This window comes from Lutzomyia longipalpis, chromosome 3 (assembly GCF_024334085.1).
Source record: "Lutzomyia longipalpis isolate SR_M1_2022 chromosome 3, ASM2433408v1".
Classification (NCBI taxonomy): domain Eukaryota; kingdom Metazoa; phylum Arthropoda; class Insecta; order Diptera; family Psychodidae; genus Lutzomyia; species Lutzomyia longipalpis.
In genome coordinates this window covers 23,946,144-23,968,237 of record NC_074709.1, presented here as the reverse complement: position 1 = coordinate 23,968,237, position 22,094 = coordinate 23,946,144, and the positions used below count along the sequence as shown (strand labels likewise).

General features: G+C 31.6%; 2 protein-coding genes across 12 annotated transcripts in view; one reads left to right on the top strand and one right to left on the bottom strand.

Annotated features, from left to right (window-relative positions):
- Window positions 1–22,094, bottom strand: part of LOC129792881 (activating transcription factor 7-interacting protein 1) — a 481,750-nt gene that overhangs the window by 421,346 nt on the left and 38,310 nt on the right. The gene's annotated exons all lie outside the window — the stretch shown is intronic.
- Window positions 1,234–21,005, top strand: LOC129792991 (ubiquitin-conjugating enzyme E2 W). 11 transcript variants are annotated; one of them, XM_055832502.1, is made up of 6 exons: window positions 2,259–3,731; window positions 10,416–10,781; window positions 11,206–11,400; window positions 13,846–13,931; window positions 14,032–14,177; window positions 19,691–21,005. In XM_055832502.1, exons 2-6 carry the CDS (start codon window positions 10,686–10,688, stop codon window positions 19,702–19,704), a joined length of 537 nt encoding a protein of 178 aa, XP_055688477.1. In that variant the 5' UTR covers window positions 2,259–3,731; window positions 10,416–10,685; the 3' UTR covers window positions 19,705–21,005. The 11 variants fall into 11 exon arrangements, with proteins under 11 accessions (XP_055688486.1, XP_055688477.1, XP_055688478.1 ...); XM_055832503.1 differs by having other exon boundaries at window positions 3,409–3,701; XM_055832504.1 differs by having other exon boundaries at window positions 3,410–3,731; window positions 10,413–10,781.

Sequence of the window (22,094 nt, the reverse complement as noted above, 5' to 3'; positions counted from 1 at the left end):
AAATATTTGAAAAAGAAAAACATCCGCAAGGAGACAATGTAGAGTGGAAACCCAGGTTGAAAGAGTTGAGAATTGTTAATGGAATTCAATAAACTCCCCCATAGTAATCTTTGTATAAAAAAAATACTCATATAGTGGTAAAAAAAATATGTTGGAAAAAAAATGATGCGCGATAGTCAATGAGAATTTATGAATGACAAATCCTCGAAAGGAAGGTATAAAAAGAATGTAAAACGTTAGATTTCCGCGGATTGCAGTAATGTGACTCCTTCAAAATACATAAATGGTGAAAAAAAAAGTATTCCCCTTTCAACAGAATTATAAAAAAGAAAAAAAAAACTACAGCATGATAATTTCGTCATTATTGAGAAAGAACAAACTGATTATCCAATAAAATCATCCACAAAAGACCGCTGTTTTACTCTATTTTACCTACAATTCCTTGAATTTTTATTTGATTTTCTTTTAACGTCCTATTTACTGTGTTGACCCTTTAAGGACCGTTGGAAATCCAACGGGCAGAAGCTCAATTTGAGCTCAAATAAGATTTTTTTCGTCTTCCCTGATCCTGTGTGATTGTTAAATGTCCTGGAACTATCAAGGCATAATTCAGCAATAATTTTGACTCAATAAATAAAATATAACTGCAAAATTAAGTAAAATCGAGCCTTAAAACGAGAAAACGTCCAATATGTCCTAAATCGTTTTGAAAAATAGTATAAAAAGTTTTTATTCTCATAAAAATCAAATAAATTTGCTTAAAATAGGAGTTTAAGAATTTTTTGCGTTTTTCGAGAATTTTGGTTGAAAAGTGAATTTTCTAGACAATTTTGAAGTAAGATTTCGTGAAAATTTCATAAAATTGAAATTGGTTAACCCTTTAACGACCAATAGAATGACTCTGCTTGGCTTCCTCATCAATATTAAGGTAGGTATTATTTTTTTCTTATTTTAAGAATTAATAAAATAATATTGATTTTTCCAACATCCCGAAGTCTCAACGAAATGAATTATGTAGAATTTTTTTTGAAAACAAGTTAGCATTGAAAATAAAAATATAGAGATTTCAGTAAAGCATTAAATAATTAAATTTAGATAAAAGAGCGAAGAAAAATACTTTTTCTAAGGCAAAATAATTGGAAAATCCTAATTTTTCGTCTTTAAAATAATCCTCAATTTGAGGCAAAGAAAATTGAATTTACAAGCCCCTTTTCTTTATACTCAACGTTCACTTGGATTCAAAAATACATCAAATACTACCTTTGAGCACAGTGGTAGGTCTGAGAACTGTGTGTTAGTGTCAAGATGACAACGCCTTCAGAAGTGAGTTATTTTCTTATTTTCCTTTATTTTTAATTCAATTTGCACCACATAATTGTTTTATTTCACACCAAAATTAACACATAATCACACACTGCACACCCCCATGTCAATTCCTCGTGCAAAAAATGCAAATTAACCAACAAATTTGAATGATTTTTGTGCACAAAGAAAGTCACCAACATTGAACTTTTATTTTTCCTCCGTGCTAAAGTCGAACTTATCCGGAACTTTTAATGAGGCAATAATAAATAAATAAAAATTGCTGGAAGTTCCAAAAGAAAATGCAAAATTTGTTTTATAAGAAAAAAAGACATTTAATTTATCTGTAGTCCATGAGATGACTGCAAGTCTTTAATGATGGTCGTTGTACTTGCTTTTCAAGTTGAGACGATTTTTTGTTGTTCATTTTTTTTTAATGAAAGTTCAGTGAAAACTCCTTGTTTAGCCACCTCTGATTCGCATTAATGTTGCACAATATTAAAAAAAAATCAAGGATAATACGTGGGATGCAGTCGTTGCAGTAAAATTTTCAGTGCGCATTGTGTTTTGGGGGACAACCAGCAGGGATTTGATTGTGTGATATTGGAAATTTTTCCAAAATATTTGGAAGAGTTTTTCTTTGGAAAATTTATTTTGAAGGATGTTTTTGAAAGTCTGTTAAGTCTGTAAAAGAAATCCACAACTAACAAAACTTTGTAATATCATTACCAAAATATTGATCATTTTGTTGTTTTCCGGACCAACATAACATCATTCCCATGATAATTTTTCACATTTTCCAAGTCAAAATGGCATATTCATCTGATTTTTTTTGCATTGAACAATTTAAGAGTTGTTTTTAAATTTTTTTTAGTTGATCAATTTGCCCTTTTAACTGACCAGAAATTAATATTTTTCTGACCATTCACTCATTTCTCTCATCAATTTTTTATTATTCTGATTGAAATGATAGGTTTTTCTAACAAGATGGAACATATTTTACAGAAAATTGAAACATTTTCTTAACCGAAAAGAAATAATTTCCTGATCAAATGGAAGATTTTTTCTAGGCAAAAGACTAATTTTCTGATCAATGGATCTTTTTCCATTGTTCTAAAGTGATTGTGATTGTATATAAAAATATTAATTGAAAGAAATTAATAGTTTTCTTGAAAAAAAAAAGACGAAAAATTTTATAAAAAATAAATAAGTTTCATACGTCTGTTGTGTGTTAAAAATTTAGTTCTTATAAGTTTGTTTAAACTGGCATTTAATAGTAAAGTTCAAATAAGGAGAGAAACTTCATCTGATCAACACGAGAAAAGTCAAATTTTTCAAAGAAAAGTCCAAATAAATCTAGAACTTTTGATGGTCTATGCTAGGCCATTGAAGTTGATACAGAATGTATCGAAAGCTCTGGATAAAATGAAATTTTTCCTTGAAAAAATCAAGCTTTCTCTCGCTAATGGGATGAATCCTCTTCTTATTTTGAACTTGTCTTTTGAAACTCCTTTGAAGATCATTTTAGTGAAATTTAATTTCTTTTTAAGTTCAATTTGGCTCCCAAAGGAACATTTAGAAATATTAAGATTAAAGTTCCTCTTGAGGTTGCTTTTTAGCTTAAGCTCAGTATGTGTCCTTTAATTCTTTCTTTAGCATGAAATAAAGGACTTAAAGGACCCAATTTTTACAAATTTTCATTAGTAGGTAGTACCCAGAGTACCCAAAAAGATGAAAATAGCTCCACTTTTAAATTTTTCGATTATCTAAAAGACCTTCATCAGGTACTATTAAACCATTTGCACTGTTCTTGCAATATTCTTAAGACTTTTAAATAGAAACATGACGATTTTCTTTAAACTTTAATAACTTTCCATTACACCAATCATAACGAATAATGAGAAATAATATTAAATTGCCCATCAACCCCCCGCCAAAACCCCCACCCCAATAAATTCTGATGAAAGACTTTCAGTGTATTAAATCAACTTCGGGTGGGAAGAGTATATTATATGTATTTCCCTCGGTTTTCGTGACATCACCGCATGTTCCGACCGTTGTGCACGGAGTGTACGTCGTGTGGATTTTTTTTCATATTAATTATAGATAGATAAAGAAAGAGAGAAAGAAGGACGTCTCACTGCCGGACGTTCCGCTGAGCAAGACAGTCTCTAGTTGGCGACGAAATATTGTCGCGCTGTGAGACAATATCGCGAACCCGGCTCTTTTGGGTGGTGAATTCACCTCCAGTGTGTGCAAGAAAAAAAAATAAATCTGTGGTCTATGTGGAAGAAAAGTAGTGTGATGGTGGAGAAAATAAGTCGAGAATGAATCATACGGGATACCCTTGAGAAGAAGGAATCTTATGGGTCTTTGTGCGGTTCTCTGTGCTTAGTTCTGTGGGTTCTGCTACATGGAATTTCTCTCGTGTATATATAGCATCCCAGTCTTTATCCCAATAATGTAAAAGAGGGGAGATGAGAGATTTTTTGCTGCATTTGCAGTTCAATCAATATATACTTTAGTAGAAGTTTTATTAACATTTAAATTTTCCAATAAAACTTCAATGAAAGGCAACGTGACAAGGCCCACAGTGAAATAAGAGGGGAATTGTTTCATTTATAAAGAAAGTGTCAATAGCATGGCGATGGAACAATGGGTCGCGATTGCAAAAAAAATAAAATAAACCTCACAGTCCGTCTTCTCTATTATGTACTCTGATACGGAACCGTAAATATTTACAGTGATGAAAATAAGTATATTGCCCCCCATTCTTTGCAACATAAATAAAAAGCTCATTGTGCTATCACCACTGCTGTGCGCCGCGATTGAATGAATCATATTTGTGGGAAACATATGTGGCTCATAAAATTTATTATTAAAATAGAAAGATGACCCTACAAAATGACTTTTATGTTACTTAATTGACTTTGAGGTGCAAATTAATATTATATGTACGTAGTTCATAAAATGGAACAAGTCTGATGACCTTTAGTACAGAAAAAAATTCAATATTTTAAATAATCCCATTAAGAAAGATTCCCTTCACAAATTCACATTTCTCGTTTTTTTCTCTTCTTCAAATAAATGAATGTGTAACCACGTGAGTGCACTCAAAGTAGGTAATCTCAATGACAAAATAGTCTTCAAATCACGTGGTCTCTTTTTTTTTAGTATTATGTATATTGGTTTTTAGGTAAAGCACATTTCAATGCTTTTGTGTGCTCAATTGAAGTGAAAATTAATTTAATAAATTCTCAAACTTATATTAGTTTAATCCATTTGATCCATTTACTACAAAAATATTTTGTAGAATATTTCATAAGTTACTGAAATCACAACTTTATCTAGATTTCTTTTTAGAATTGGTTCTGAGAAGCTACTTTTTCTCTTTTGAATGATTTTTCTTATGAAATAAATTTTAAAAAAAAAAAAGAATTACATATATTTTTTTGGAACTTAAAGATTTATTAAACTCTACTAACTTCAAAATTGACTAGAAGAGTCAATTCTCAGCCGAAATTCTTGAAATTCTATTTAAGAAATTCCAAAACTTTTCTTTTAACTGAATTTTCTTTGATTTTAGCGAAAAAAGAAACTTTTTATGCTATTTCTATGCCAGTCAAAGTTAACAAAGAAAATTTTCCGGGTGTACTAAATAGATGTAATACAATGGACTGCTCTGGGTTAAATAACCTGAGTTTTGTTCAATTCAATTAAATACCTATAAATAGAATTCTAAATAAATTGAAAATAATGTCAGAAAATTAAATAAGTGAATCGAATGAATTTACAAATAAAGAAAATAGGCGTAAAATTAAATTGTTGTGGCAACATTGACGTAAAAGAACTTTAATAGAATAAATTTTCACAGTTTTATTGGGAAAATACAAACTAACCCTTTTGCGTTCTTTGGGTTATATGTAGACCCAAACGTGAAACATTTTATTTACCCTTTAAAAATGAATTTTAATTGTTTTTCAAAGTTACAAAATGCATTAAATTCAGAAATGAACACACGAAAGGACACGAAAGGGTTAAAACAAAAATATTAGATACCTACTCACCAGAATTGAGAATAATTTATACCTCAATTAAAATAAAATAATTTTCTCTTCATCGGTATGAAGGATCTAAGTAAAAGCAGATAAGAAATCTCGATGGGAAATGAGGAAAATGCGACTTTTTGAGTTATTTTAATTATGTATTTAAAGTTACATAGCATACATTCGTAAGTACATCGACAAATCTCTCCTATCTATGTATAAACTTTCTTCTAATAGTTAGACTTCTAAGTAGGGCATTCCGAAAATATTTCTGTGAGACAGTTTTTTTTTCATGGAAAAAGCAAATCAAGCCTTATTCTATTTTCTCATTTTGTAAGAAATACTTTAGAATCTTGTTTAGTATAAAGAAAACATGTCACCGCATCTATTTCTATTTTAATCTGTGGTGTTAATCTCTTTTGAAAATCATAAAGCAAATCGCGCAAAGTTGTAGTAGAGCGAGCTCCAAACCCACACGCCGCCCTATGAATTTTTGATACAAAGAAGTCAGTTGTATATCTTATCTCATAACAATTATATTCTCCTTTGCAAACACAGAGGATGTTGTGAAGGCAACGAAAATGGATGAGGCAGAAACTATCATCTCGCTCATGATGATGTTTAAAATCCAAAATGTCTGTAAAGCCGCGGACTTTGTTGGCTTTGTTGCAAGAGAGATATAACACAAAGTTCTTAAGCTAAAATGAGGAAGATGCGAGAGCTTTGTGTTTCCTTAAAAATATCATTCCTTTGTGAATCTTTTAGAGTTTTATTTTTATTATTTTTCGTGATTATTAACCATAAGGAATCACCTCAACTTGATAAACTGGCGGGAAATACAAAAAAAAAACATTCTTTCATTGCCTAAGATGATCCGGTGACTCTTGTTGGGTGCTTTTAAGAAGTGTGATGACAACCGCATTTCATCACCGCACCGCATATACCCCCACACAATCGACCAAATCAATGACCCGTCCAAATGAAAATCCTAACATAAATTTTCTCATACTTTTCTATGGCTGTGGTGCTGTGTAGTGTAAACAGAATACACGCCAGCATGCCTCCTTGGAGCTGTCCCAATACAGCCCAGCTGAGAGATCGGCGTACTAAATAAATAATTCGCAAAGCGTGTTTATAGAGAAGTCTCTTTACTCAAAATGTTTACAAACATTCGCCACATCTTTTTTCTTCCTTGTACTTCTTCTAAATTACTACAATTGACAATTAAGCGCAAGGATGATTGTTCCTAAAGAGAACCAGACATTAACCAGAAGGCATTTCTTCGTTTTGCTTTTCACACTATCCGTCGTGGCTTAAACGATAGAAACGCGCGATTTTTAATTTATGTAGACAGAGCCTGAGCTTGAGATTTATTTTATTGAAATCATTCTTTTTGGTGCAAATTAAATCGCAAAAACAGAAAAAGTTTCTGCTACATGGATGTCACCATGTGTACAAATAAAATTAATTAGTTAAAAGCAACCACCAAAAGTCACAACTAATTTAGCGCGGGGAAAAAATCACGATATAGCGCAGTTGTTAAGAAAGTTAATTTGTTGATCGCAACATCTCATCATGACTTCCCTAATTCAATGATAAATGTTTCGCAATACGCTGTTGAACCCTGAAAATAAAAATAAAATTCAAAAAACAGGAAAACCGGGAAACCTACAGCCTTGAATTGAATCAATGGAGCTTATTCTCACAAAAATATTTTCTTTTCTATCTATTTCGTCTTACAAGGGATTTTGTAAGATTTGGTATTCCAGCAAAAAAAATCTTTTATAGCACCTTTTTAGAACATTCCCCTCAAAACACCAAAACGTAACTAGATGTCGCTATTTGTGACGTTTGACATTGAGAAAATAAATAAAATTAATTCCGATCGAACTTTATTACAGGAAATTTATTGAAAAGGGACGTTTATTTTCTACTTATTTCGTCTTACAAGGGATTTTGTAAGGTTTGCTGTTCCAGCAAAATTTTTTTTTTCATTATTTTATAGTAACTGTGGGAATTCGTTATAAATAACCGTTAGTTTTAAAACATATGAATTTAGCCACCGGCGGCGCTGTCGTCGATAAAAAAAAAGGAGCGACAGACCGCCATCTTGATCTTCTGTCAATGTTCTTAGAAAAAATGTAATGTGAGAATTTTGTGAGTGGAAATAAATTGAATTTTCTTGTTAATTAATTATGAAGTAGAGAGAATAAAGTGTTGGAGAAGAAACTAGAGACAATTCTTTGTGTGAAGCAAGTGGAAGAAGTATCGTGGAAGCGGCCGCTAGAGGAAAATTGAGGGATCTTTACCTGCACAGAGACTCGCACGTTTTTTCGGTCACTTCGACCCGAGTCCTTACTAATCGCCTATGCATCTTGCAGGTAAAGAAGCGCCCCCATTGCTGGTACAGCTATTGAAGCTAATGTTGATTTATATTCTTTCTCTTCCCAACCACGATACGCAAAGGTAATTACACATTATCCTCACAGTAACAGACCTCCGAAACTGGAAGTCGAAAACAGATGTCGCTGTTAACGTTGAAAAACGAAGTGAAACTGAAAATGCCGAAAATAGACGAAGTGAAAAAAGTTAATGTAAACAAATAAAATGAGGTTAAAGTTAAGTGAATTTATCAACAAAACACAATGGATTATTCGGGATTTTTGGTAAAAATTTAACCCTATTAAAGTATTTTTGCATTTTACATGATAAAGAGTTTTTTTTTTATTTTTTTTATCTAGATTGTGATGGGCAAAATTGAATCATCCGGAACTTTTGGACATTCTGTAGCATCCACAAATTCCGGGAAGAGATACCCGGACAAGTCCCAGGCAGCATGAAATGTTTATTTAATAAGCAGAATCCCATCCTGGGATGCTGGAAGCATTTGTGAAAGAACAGAGCTTTACAAAATGGCCATAAAGTCATGAAGTCGGGAATCTAATATTCTTAAATAAAAAGGCTTTTCGTACTCTAACTTTTTGCTTTTTAATCTACACTATACAGAAATATCTTTCAGTGCAGTCTGCGTGAAGGCATAATCTAATTATCTTCCTCAAGGCCAAGTCTCTAGAAAGTATTGACATTCGTTGGCATAATTCCCAAAAAAAATGGTCAGACTTTTTCCACATATTTCACAAAAGTTTTTGTTAAAAAACAACCCAAAACAATTCCAAACACTCATATTCATGTAAAGTATCCGTCAAAGTAGTCAATTGTTGCCTATGATGATAAGGAATCATGCTTTGGTGGTCACAAAATTCACAAAAAGATTGAAAAAGCACCTCGGCAGGTCCTTATAAAACACATGATTTTGTAAGATTTTCTTACAAGTTATAAGAAAAAAATCGGCCGGAATACCAAAACCTTTTCTTTTCTATTATAGCAAAAATGTTTCTCGCGACGTGTTCTAAAAGTTGAACTGTGAAACTTTTTAGATCTTACAAATTTATAAGTTTTTTTTGTGAGAATGCCAAAAAACCTTATAACTCACGAATTGTAAGAAAAGAAAAGAAAATATTTTTGCCAGAATTAGCCCCAATATTTTAAGTTTTTTGAGGGTAAGGGGGGGGGTTGAGTTTCAAAATCTCTTTGGGCCCCTACTCTACTTTTAAAAGACACTGAGAGATGTTTAAAAAAAAAACATTTCGTCAGCCTTATTGAATGTGCAGGTAGCCGGTTCTAATGTACTCTTAATGGATATATTGGGAAATGCTATTATGTACTTGTTCACCTCTTAACAACCCCATAACCTCCTTTCTGATTGGTTTTTGTATTACAAATAACAGCTCAAAAAATATTTCTCTTTTTTTTTCAAATAAATCTCTTTTATTCTTCCTGATTAAGATTTTTCCGTTTGTACGTTCAGTAACAAAATATAGCAATTTTAAAAATAATTTAACTTATTATTTAGACATCTTAAGGAAAATTCATTGCTAAGTTTGACATTAAGTTGTCTCACAGTCTTAATTTTTTATAGTTAAGCCTAAGTTTCCTAATTAAGCTTCAGTTAATTTAAAACTCTTCAAGTTATTTATGCTTGTCTTAAGTTTTAAAAATAGGTTTAAGTTTTTGTGCTAAACTCAACTTTATCTTAGATCAGACTTTAAGATTTTTATAGTCTGACCTGACCTAATCTGAAAATTTTTAAAATCTATCCTGCAAAAAACCTTCAGGTCCTTCGGCTTACAGCTAAAGAAAATAGATTATAGCCTAGACAGCTTAAATCTAGCTTAGAGAACTTAGGCTCAGCATAAAAAAAATTAGGGCTGGTTTAAGGAAACTTATAGACTCAGAGTCTAGCTTAAAGAACTCAGGCCTAGTTTAGAATTTTAGTAGTTAATTTGAATTTAAAAATTGTCTGCATTGGATTCTTTTAATTTTCAAATATTAGGTATAGATAATTTATTGAATCTCTCATATTCTTTTGTTTTATTGGAAGAATTAAATTATTTTGTTGCTTATATTGAAACTATTAAAATTATTGAAAAAAGGGAAATTAAGGAAATAGTCAAAGGTAATTAAAAAAAGAAAAATTCTCCTAAATTTAGCACAATCCTCAACATTAAAATCTTCCCAAAGTTTTCATTTAATTAAATCTCTGTGAAAAATTTTGAAAACAGTCTGTTAGAATTTTGCGGTGTCTGCATTTAAATTTATTTTCTGCGGTGTTAATTATTATGATTTTGTCCTAAACGCATGATTTCCCAATGAAATTATGGCAAAGCAAATAAATGCTAATTGTGCGGTCTTTCTCATAGAAGAAGAAGAAGAAATAAAGATCAATTTGGGTAAAAATAAACATTTATGCGTCTGCTGTAGTGACTAATCTTGGGGGCTTTTGACCTAAATAAAAAAAAAGAGTCCAGATAGAGGATGTTTGGGATATTTAGTTTCTCATGCTGCTAAATGCACAATAAAAACATGCGAGCAAGGAAGTTAAGATAATATTATTCTCGGTTGATCTCTCTCATCTCCCTCTTTTGAAAATTCCCTCACAAACTCACGACGAGTGAGTCAGCTTCATTATATTATCTTTGAGAGTTCTTATACTTATTTTATAAGAAGGCCCCAAGAGCGAGAAGGAATTGCAAATGCCAAAATATATAAGACAAATATTTCGTTGAAAGATAAATAAATGTGATGGATGACTCCCAAATGCCGTTGGAGTTAAGTTGATCCAGAGAAATGGTGGAGAAAGACATAAAAGTTTGAGGAGTAGTTGTGTGTGTGAGCTGTAAGAACAAAGTGCTACTAAACTTTATAGTGATAATCAATCCGCCAGTCAAAATAGAAGGAATAGAAAAAAGAAAAAAAAAGAGCACGGCGTCTCGCAATATGTTTCGCTTCACGAAAGCCGAAAGACGGCCACTTGGGCGAAAGGAATCAAAGCCAAACTGTAATTCGTTAATTTTAGACAACACACGATGGGAGGCAAGTAGTTAAAAACATGAGTAGCTCATTCACATCATACCGCACCACACAACTCTTCATGCAGCAAATCCACAACTTCCCGATTTCGCTCCTCCACCACCCACCCGCACGCACGCGGCTCAAGTGAGCGTCAATTTGTGGAAAATTGCGGGTGATTCTTGAAGTGGGATGAAAAGGAGAGAATTGATGGGAAGAGTGGACTTTCCACACCATCATATACCATTCCTCACCAAACTCTTCAAAAACCAAAAGAGATTATACTTGCTGCTCTCATGATAAATGTGTGGTGTGGAATAAAATATTATTAAATGCGGGGCAATTGAGGAGATCTATAATTGGTTTCCCGCGCATATTTTGTGATTAGTTGATCATCAGAGTAGCAACGTCCCTCAAAATATTTCTTCCGCTTTTGCCTCAATTGCAGAAAAGACTTCAGAAGGAGCTCATGTCACTCATCAAGGAACCACCGCCAGGTGTTCGGGTGGATCCAGATAGTATCAGTCAGAACCTCTCACAGTGGATCATCCACATGCAAGGCGTTGAAGGGACTCTCTACGAAGGGGAACACTTTGAGCTCCTTTTTAAATTCAACAACAAATACCCATTTGACTCACCAGAGGTACGTTACATAGCAAAAAGCTTTAAAAGCTTTTTTTTGTATCTTTTATACAATTTTAAGTACATACCGTCGAATATTTTAAGTTTATTTAATGCTTTCGTTTTCTGTAAAAATATTTAATTTTAAAATATACAGAATCGGTTGTTTAAGTCAAAAATAGTTCTATTCAAGATTGAGAAAAGATTGTAAAGATCATTTTTGAAGGAAAAGGAGTTTATTCACCAATACATGAAAAAATCTTTTATTGGAAACTTCTATTTGGGAAAAAATGGCAAAGATTCATTAAAAATGTAAATAATGACTTCAAAATTGTTTTCTTTTGTCTATTTCAATGTATAAATTAAAAATTTACCTGTTTAAAATTCATCGATGAAAAGCAATTAATGAAAGGTTTTCCTCATAAAGGAACTAGTAAACTCCTTTAAGTTTTGGGGAAAATTGCGCCAAATGTTTCCAAAGGACATCAATTAACATTTTCATTTGTGTTAAAAATCTTAGCATTTTTAATGATTTTCTTTTAATAAAAATCAGCCCTAAAAAATGAAGAAAAATAATCCGTTTTACTCAATGTTTTGATTCTTTAAGTTAGAATGAAAAATTGACGAAAATTCTTGCATAAGAACGTCAAGAAATCTTAAATTACAAATTGCTTGCAGATAAACGAGCTTTCTTTTATCAAGAATTATCATTCCTAAATGTTCTTAGGATCCTAAGAATTTTATAGATTTTAGGAGCCAACTGAAATGGTTCTAATCTTTTCTAATTACATATTGTTTTTTAATCTGAAAATTAATTTTCTTTAAATAGTTTTTCTTTGCATAATGTCTTAATGAAAAATTTATTTACTTGATGAAAAAGCATTTTCTTGATTTAATTTAAGTGTTAAATTGAATAATTTCAAATTTCAAATAGAATATTTTATCAATTAAAGTTAAAATATTCTCCAGACTAGAGGAATGTTTCTTAATTAAAAGTTTTTTTTTTCCTTTTTTTTTTTATTAATCCATCCCAGTTGAATTGTGTAAAAAAGTGGATATTTTTGTCAAATTGCGGAAATTGCAAGGAGTTTAATTAAATTCTTTAACGGACTAAAAACATCCAGTTTGATAAAAAAAAGGTTTTTTATACCATCAGTTGAATCTTCTACGTAAGAATCTTTTACGAAAGATTGCCTCATAAAAAATATTTTAAAAATAATTTTATTTATGTTATAAATATTTTATTATTCTTTAACCAATCTTCTGCATTATAATTACAAAAAGAAATCTCCTAAGAATTGCCATAAATAGGTTAACTTAGGTGTTAAAAAAAGTTAAAAAAATTTAAGTTAAAATTAATAAAACTTAATCACTAAATGGAAATTAAAATATTTCATTTCCAATCTTAAAATAAACGTTTTTTTTCCCTATTAGCTGAACATGTTGCAAGAAATAAAATTAAATGTCGTGTAGTGTTTACATTATTCTGGTTTATTACCCGACTTGTTCATCATTAAGTTAAATCTCTCATTATAAAAACAATTTCTTTCTACTAACTTTCAGGGTGAACTGGAAAATTATTCTTATCTGTCGTAATGGTTATTATTTCTGTTTCATTTGCAAATAGAAAAAATTAAAACAAACTTGGTCACATAGTGTGACTGACTTATCACAATCGGAAGACATATTTGATAAACAAACTTGATAATTAATTAAATAATAAATGAACTTGTGAGATTTTGAGAATGAAAAATATGCAAAATATTTCTTTTTAAATCGCACAAAGAATTGCTTTTCTTCCTTTTATTTATATTTGATTGATATTCTCGTGCGTATGAGGAAGGCTATTAATTTTCGTGTCCATGCTATAGCATGAATTACTTAGTGAGCTTTTCTGGTGGAGTCCATTCAGGAAAGAGTAAAACCCACACCTTTCTTGCGCAGACTTTGGATTTTTTTTAGCGTGAATATTTTTTTTATTATTACTCCTTTGTGTTGATTTTGCATACATGACGAGCAATATTAGCACGTCTCGTCTACACGCGGGAAAACTTCCTCAGAATCAATAAATATTAATTCACAAAAGCTCTTGAGACTGCAAGATTTATACGTGTGTGTGGTCTCAATGAATATTTTGTCGCTCGATGATATTCTCCTTTCGAACACAAAAAAAATATTTTTCTTCTACTCTTTGCTTGAGATGAATCATTTTGAGATTTTACTGGAAAATATTTTAGTAATAAATAAAAGAGATAATTTCTTCAAACTGCGTAAAATGTGGGAAAAAAATATTCATGACTTGGGAATTATTTTTATTTTTATCACAGAGTGGCTCTCTCTGATAACAACGTTGGTATATCGAAAGATTTTCTCATGAATTACTCACGCTTATCGTCTTATCACACATTTTTTTCTATTCAAACATTTTGTGTTAATGTTTATTTTATTTTTCTTTCACCTTTTGCAGGTGACTTTTGTAGGTTCAAATATTCCAATTCATCCACACGTGTACTCCAATGGCCACATTTGCTTATCAATCCTCACTGACGACTGGTAAGATGATCATTCTTTCGTTTCTTTTAATTTTTATTTTCATTTAATTACCCAAATTTTTATCTTTTAATTTTAATTTTATTTAAAAAATTCTTTTAAGGTCACCTGCACTTTCGGTACAGTCGGTGTGTTTGAGCATTTCGTCCATGCTGAGTAGCTGCCAAGAGAAGAAGCGTCCGCCGGACAATACGCTTTATGTAAAGACATGCAATAAGAATCCTAAGAAGACTAAATGGTGGTATCACGGTAAGTTCAATTATCTCTCTCTTCTTACATCTTTATATTACTTCCCCACAAGATGAGTTAAATGACCTGCATTAATGATGACAAATGTACTGATCACGGGGCAAAACATAGCCCAACACACACAAGCAAATGGGCCTCAATGTTAATCATATTACATAAAGAATGTGTTTTTGATTTATGTTTAATGTTCAGCAATAAACATCGTGTTGTGTGAAAATTGCAATTAGCAATCAAGTTGCGATAATTAACCCTATGATGGTATTTTGAATGAAAAGTTATTAAAAATGATTTGCCGCGTAAACGTAAAACGGGGGTTCCTTTATGCATCTTATATGGGTGAGAGTGCAGTGATTTGAGAAGACAGAAAAAGGCTTGTTTAGTAGAAGAGTAGCCAGAAATCTATTCAGAAGGTGTTTTGAGATTTAAAAAATTCTTTTATAAAATACGATGAAAATGAATTTAAAAAAAAACCCTTCACATTTATTTACAAACGTTTGACATTTGTTTTCTAACGTTTGATACTTTTGACATTTGACAGTTGTTTTTAAACTTTAACGTTTTATTTTTAACGTTTCTTTATAATAATCGACATTTGTTTGACACTCGTGTTCTTTTTTTGACATCCACACAGCCTGACACTTTTTGACAGAACTATACGTGAAAAAATTACGTATGATATAATTCTATTTTAAATAGATTTGACAATTATTTTTTAATATGTCCAACATTTCAAAAATTTTATGCTGCTTTTTTAACATCAAACATTTCTTTTCAAACGTTTAGGGGAGACCGGGGTAAAAATAGTCAATTTGCATAAATCCTTATCTGCAGGATTCCCCAAGGGCAAGAAAATTTCCTCGATAGGTCATTCTTATAGGAAATTTCCTGGCCTACAACTTTGTCTCAGACCACTTTTCTCTATCTCCACGGGAAATATGAGTTTTCGAGCTTTTCCTAAACCCTTCCACTTCTGACTTTTTTTAAACGCGGCGGGTAAATATAGTCACCAGTTGGCTAAATAAAGTTGGTCGAATTTTCCGACATTTCCAATGATTTCCCACCTGAGAGATTGACAGTAGTTGATAGCTAAACTTCTCACTTTTTGATCCGCGACAAAGAATTTCACTTTTATACGCACTAAAACAGAGAATTTTGCGATTTTCTCAAACACGCCATTTTGCAACAAATGAATAGAAAATATGCCAAAAATTTCGAACTCCCATATGATTTACATGGGTTGACCCGATCTACCCCAAGGGGTATGTTTTGATTCAAATAATTGTTCAGAAAAATCATTAAAAATTATTGAAAAATACACCTTGGCAACGTTTTCTGAAGTAACCCAGGTAGTGAGAAAAATTATCAGATTGGAAAATTGCTGAAGGAAAACTTCGGAAAACGCGTTTTTCTCAATACGCAAAAGTTTGGGAAATGGGCCAAAAATCTATTTTTATTTTTAACTCCTAAAGTACTGATCGGATAACCTCCAAATTACTGTCAAAAATTATAGGTTGGTAAGGCTTTGCACCCTAATTTTTTCCGATTTTTCCGATTTATATTTTGGGAGAAATTGGCATTTGAAAATTCCAAAATGACTATTTTTACCCCGGTCTCCCCTAATGTTAATTTTTTAACATTGGACGTTTTTTTTTTACTAATACGTTTGACGTTCTTTTTTAACGTTTGACATTTCTTTTTATTTTTGACAATCCTTAAAGTTTTAGAAAGTTTGATATTGCTTTTTTAGCGTTAAATGTTTAAATACTTTTTTTTATAATGTTCAAAAATTCCTACATAATTTTCTTTTCAATGTAATTTTTTGAAATAAAAATAATTTCTTTTGACCTCTAAAGAAAAGCATGAATTTCTTGAATTTTTTAAAGGTCTTGTGACATCATAAAACCATTTCTGACTATGCCTCCGCTATTTAGATCGATTTTTATTAATAATTTTCTTAAATCTTAATGTTTTGTACAATAGGAAATCTTTCTGTCTTAAGGATTAAATTATTTTTGCTCCCATTTTTTTTAACTATTAATCCAAATCAGACCACCAATTTGACTTTGGTAGTCACCTTAGTCTACCATACGGTATAAATTTTAAATAGTAAAGTAAAGTACCATTATTTCCGATATCTTTTATTAATATAATGTACATGAGTGTATTACACAAAAATTCGTTTATTTAACTTTTTCGTTCGAGGTACAAAATGAAAATTCTTAACATTTTTAAACGCAAATCCTTCATTTGACACCTTATTTCTGCTTAATCGATTTTTTACTAAAAATCAAGTATGGAAGAACAGCGTGTTTACCCTTCTCAAAAAGGAGATTCATCTTTTCCACTCGGGGTTTTACTTCAAGTCCTTGAAGAATGAGCACAGTGTCTTGGAATGTGCAGGACAAGTTGAATTTTTGCATCACGCCAACTAGAAATGGCTTCTTGAAGTACACCACAAGAAATTCGCAATCGTAATTGAGAATTTTCCTTTCCACCTCAAAGGAATCAGCTTTATACACACACCTCTTTGCTTTCCAGACGTTACAGCTGATGAGGTTGTTTGCTGTGTTGCGCTTCGTGATAACAGCAAACCCATAGAGGTATCGTGGTGCGGTGCACTTGATGATGATACTCATTCTGTGCGTTGCCCTATCGTTTCCAATAATTACATCTACACCCTTAAATGTTTTCACGAAGGTTTTACCATAAATGTAAAGATTTTTCGGATTCACGATGGTGAAGTCACGTTCTTTCGTTGGGAACTTCGGGCATGACGTTGTTTGTTTTGTAATGAAGAGAGTGATGTCGAAAACCTCCTGTGGAGTTAGTATTCCGGGATACTTTGTCTGTGCTTCGAGAAACCATTCGATGGTCATTGTGGGGAAACGGATCTCGTAGAAAACACTCTCCAAGATAAGTCGTAGTTTCCAAGGTTTGAAGACAACATTTTTCTTTGCGCATTGATGCTTAGCCCAACGTACAAGAGCATCCAGAAGGAGCATCTCATCGCATCTCAGATCATCGTGTTGAGCTATTTCCCGTAGAGATTCCAATGGGAGCGCATAGAAATTCTGAATGTACTTCTCTTTGGTGGTTAACTCGATAAAATGCCATGCAATGGATTCCATAATGTTCATCCTCACTATGGAATCTTTATTCAAAAACTTCCAATCCACGAAGTATTTTAGGCATGTTCCGCATGTGACTTTCTTGCACAGGATGTACGTACAGGCAACTTTCAGGCGTTTCATATCAAATCGATCGGCTAATTTGTAAATATCAAATATATCATCAGTCTTTAACTGACCATCATCAAAGTTAATTGGTCCAGTGTAGCAGTATTTGAGGAAATACAGGAATCCCTGGTACGAAACGTCCTCAATTGGGATTACGTAGTTGTCGAGCTCAAGGAGATTGAAGATGTTGTGAAATTCCCAACTGCATACACTGAGGACGAGCTTGTGAGCTGGCACATAACGTTTCTCCTCTTTACCAACGATGAATGTTACATCAGACAAGTAGTGACTGCGGTAGAGCCTGTCAAAGGCTCTGGTATTATCAACAGTATCTATAGAGGAAGTATTCCAAATATCAACGTCCTTTCTAAAGCTCTCTGAAACTGAGTCTGAGCTATCACTGCTGCTGTTGCTGTTGCTGTCATTAGCATAATCAAGCGACATCTCACTCATTGAAGTATCATCGGTATCATATGACATTTTTCTGCAAAAAGAGAACAAATCGTGGAAATCTGATTTGAGAACTAACGAAGATTTGCAGGGAGGATCGGCAGAAAGATCCTTCTTGAGGTATCACCATAGGATCAATAAATTAGTATCTAAGAAAATCCTTACGAGGATCACTTAAGAAATAAGAAAAGCAAAAATATCACTTTCCGCCATCTTAGGTGCGACGCCATCTTGTAATTTTCCTCAAAACACAAAAATAGGTTTTTCTCAAGATCTTCTGGATGGATTTTGATGGGGTAAAGAGCAAATGAAAGAGGAAACACCAATACAGATTTTGATGCAACAGAATTTTGAATTTACGTTCTGGGGCTGAGAAAAGTGGAAAAACGTCAAAAACATCTGAACAAAAGTTACATTTTTCCACTTTTCTCAGCCGCAGAATGGAAATTCAAAATTCTGGTACATCATAGTCTGCATTGGTATTTCCTCTTTCGTTTGCTTTTTACCCCATTAAAATCCACCCAGTAGATCTTGAGAAAAACCTATCTTTGTGTTTTAGGGCAGTTCTGTGGAAAAGTTGGAATATCACAAAATGGCGTTTAACCTAAAATTGCGAAAATTGATTTTCTTACACTTCAATAAAACGAAGTTTATGAAAAACTTGAAGAAAAATGAAAACATACAAAAAGCGTCAATATGAAAGGCTCTCCCGAGAGACGCTTAAAATGAGAAATGAAAGCTGTGTTTCTATTGTTCTGTACCAATTTTGTGAGAACAAATTAAAATGCCAATTAACTTGAATATGCCCAAAGTTCACAAAAGTAAAACATTCAAAACTTAAGAGATGTTTAGAAAAGCAATTATATCTCTTGAAGAATTTTTTTAACGGCTCAACTGATTTTTAATTTTGAATAATTGTTGTAAAATGTTACAAAATTAAATCCAATAAAAAAACTTTCAAGAATGCAACTTACCTTCTTTTGAAAGATTCTTCCTCCAAGCTTTATTTAATAGATTTTCTAATATCTTCTAATAGTCACTGAACTCACTGAACTGCACCTTCCCGAGTTTGATGTGTTAATGTAATGACGACCACAAGAGAAGCTTTGAGGATTTTTGACAAGTCTTGACGAACGACAGAAATAAACTGATAAAAAGATTTTAATTACCTACTGAAACAAATGAAATTTTCAGTAGAGTTTGGTTATGTTACGTAGTTAATCTATCTAAATGGGCTCGTTAAGTCGTTCTTGCCGCTTTCTGGATAATTAAATAGCTTTTAATTAAGTACCAAAAAAAGAGTTTTTAAATATTTTTTTGAGCCATATTGGTGATCAAGATATTAAACCCCCGGAAAATACATTTTTTTCCCTTTTGTGGATATCCTGGAAAGGATATCTTTTAACCTTAAGCATTTTCCGAGTTAACCATGAATTTCATTTTTTTCATACAGATTTTTTAAGGTTAAAATCCAGTGTAAATGTGAGATTACCCAATATTGAAACTTTCGGACAAAAAATTCATCCAAAAAATGAGAAGTTACGTGATTGCGGAAACATGATATCCTTTATTTTCAGAAATAATCCAATTTTTCATAATCAAATAAGTGTTTGGGATAACTTTAGTTACCATTCGGTCAGAATTTGCGAAGAATCTTCTTCAGGAAAATCCGATAAAAATCATCAAAGAATTTTTTTTTCAATATTCCTGAAAAAACTCAATTGACCGATTTTGATCAAATTAAATTCAAATGAAGGAAAAATTAAAATATTTCTAATAAAAGATCCCAATATAAATTAAAATTGCATTTCTCTTTTCTCTTTTCAGATGATTCTGTGTAACCGGGAAGGAAAAATTCCAGAGGAAAATAGAAAATGGCGGAGAGGCGTGTAAAAAAGAAAAGGAAAACTTGGATTGGGTAATTTAATGTCGCGAAAAGACAGCTCGTGTAAAATAAATGGCAGAACAGGATGAAATGGCATAAAATCTTAGCGGAATAATTACTTTAGTTCCACAGTGCAAGGGAAATGAAGATTCTAAATATGTTTCTACTATTATAATTCTTAGAGGAAGGTTTCAGGCTCCCCCAAAAAAAAAAACTCCACACTTTTACTGCTCTAAATTATAAAAGAAAGCACCCTAAAGGAAAAATAAATAAAAAGCAATTTTTTAAGACAATTTCTTCGTATTTTCCCTTGCGCTGCGCAATTTATTGAGAAAAGAAATGATATAATAGTGTTAAATAAGAAATTTAAATTATTATTTAATTCCTCTTAAAAAAACGAAGAAATCAATTCAATTTTGTTTGTAGTTCAGCAATCATTTTATTTATGAAAAAGAAAAATGAATGAAATATGATTTATATTTTTTTTTAACTGTTGAAGAGAGTTTATGCATTTTCAATTAAACTATTTAAAGGAACATAATAAAGAGTTGAAGATAAAGAATTTTTTTTAGATATTTCAAATGAAGGGATGGATTGAATAGCTAAGGAGCTACAAAGTCTACAAAGTAAAATAAACAGTGATATCCATAAAATTGATGTTTAATAATAATAACAAATATTTTATTTAGGAAAATTCTTTGATTTTCCATTTCTTTGCTCATAAAAAATAAACTATAAATGATTGAAAATTAATACTTAATTATTAATTTAGAATTCATTGAGAATGTGTAGCTCCTGTATGAGAAGAATAGCCAGGCGGGAGGAAGGAAAAGGCTTAATAATTTTACTTGAAAACTTTCATTAACTTCTGCACATTTTTTTATAAAAGTAAGAAAGGTTGCAAATGTTTGCGAAATATATTCCAAAAATCAATTAAAAGAAGTCAAAAAAAAAATATTTAAAAAAATGTTTCTTCGCTTATATTTTTTCTTAATTTTTCTTTAAAGAAATTTGATAAGGCGCGGCTTTGTAAATATAAAACTTAAATTGATCACATTCCAAAATTCGTAAAAGTTCTTAATTTTGCCCCACCCGCAGTTTTTTCCGTGTCTTTTCATTCACACTTATAAGATTATGAAAAAAAGAGAAAATTAACTAAAAATGAAAAAAAATATTATATTTAATAACACTGAATTTGTGAGATGACGATGGATGAATGATAAAAAATACACACCAATAAAAAGTTAAAAAAGAGTATACATTGAGAGTTTTAATTGAATGGTAAGGAGTCTCTTCATAATTCTTAATTCTTAATTCTGCCAAGTGGTTCACCATGTTCGTAGCTAGAGAAGTTGGTTCTGTTGTCTTCCAAACACTTTATAAGATCAAGAAATTCAGATTTTCCTTTCAAAGCCAAAAGAAATCCAAAAGCATTTGAAAAGAAACGACAACTGTAAGGAAAAAACTAAAAGGAATCCCAAAAATGTAGAAAGAATGTAAAATGTATGAAAGCTCTAAAAGTATGACATCAAACGTTAAAAAAATGACATCAACCGTTAACATAAACGGCAAAAATAAGAAAAATATCGAATATAAAAAAAGAAATATTAATATGTTAGAAAAGAAACTTCACTAGCCAGAAAAATTAATGCTGTAAACAAACGTCTGAAAGTGAAACTGAAACGTTAAAAATAGTCAATCGTTCCAAAAATAAATGTCTATGTTTAATTTTAAGGTTTGACGGATCTTTTTTTTTTATGTAAGACACTGGTTTTTAAACTCTGCTGACGTTTCTTTTCTAACATTTGACGTTTGTTTCAACGCTTGACGTTTCTTTCCAAATATTTGACATTTTTTAAAATTCAATGATTGTTTTTTTTTTAATTCTTTTTAAACGCTTCTTTCCTAATTTTTAATTTATTTTATATAGGTAATATCCCATTCTTATTATTTTTAGCTGTGATTCTTTCTTAAAAGAAGCACAGCTTTTTATCTAGTTTTTATCATGAAAACAATACCTTTTGACTTTTTAAGTAAAACCTAAACTTGTCGAACTTAAAGGGGATATTGAGGCTCCGAAAAATTCTTCCTGGTTACATCTGGTATGACGGAGAATTTCTTTTAAATCAAGCTATTATCAGTAGATTAAATGGCATAAAGAACATGGAAAGTCTTTCAATATTCTTTTTCAGACGCTGAAAAGAAAGAAAAGTAAAACCAGACGTTTTGTAGAGGGACGTCATCAAGAGGCAGTTCCACAATTCACCCAAAACCTTCAGAAAAAAATGCCAAAACATCGCTGGAAACCTTCCCCAAAGGAGTTTGGAAGTAGAAAAGAAAAAGTCA

What these genes read in the sequence shown, in the direction of transcription:
- LOC129792991 (XM_055832502.1), top strand. Translation starts at nt 10,686, where the DNA reads ATGTTTCGCTTCACGAAAGCCGAAAGACGGCCACTTGGGCGAAAGGAA. An exon ending in TAGACAACACACGATGGGAG is followed by an intron (nt 10,782 to 11,205) that starts GCAAGTAGTTAA and finishes CCTCAATTGCAG; the next exon opens with AAAAGACTTCAGAAGGAGCT. An exon ending in ACCCATTTGACTCACCAGAG is followed by an intron (nt 11,401 to 13,845) that starts GTACGTTACATA and finishes CACCTTTTGCAG; the next exon opens with GTGACTTTTGTAGGTTCAAA.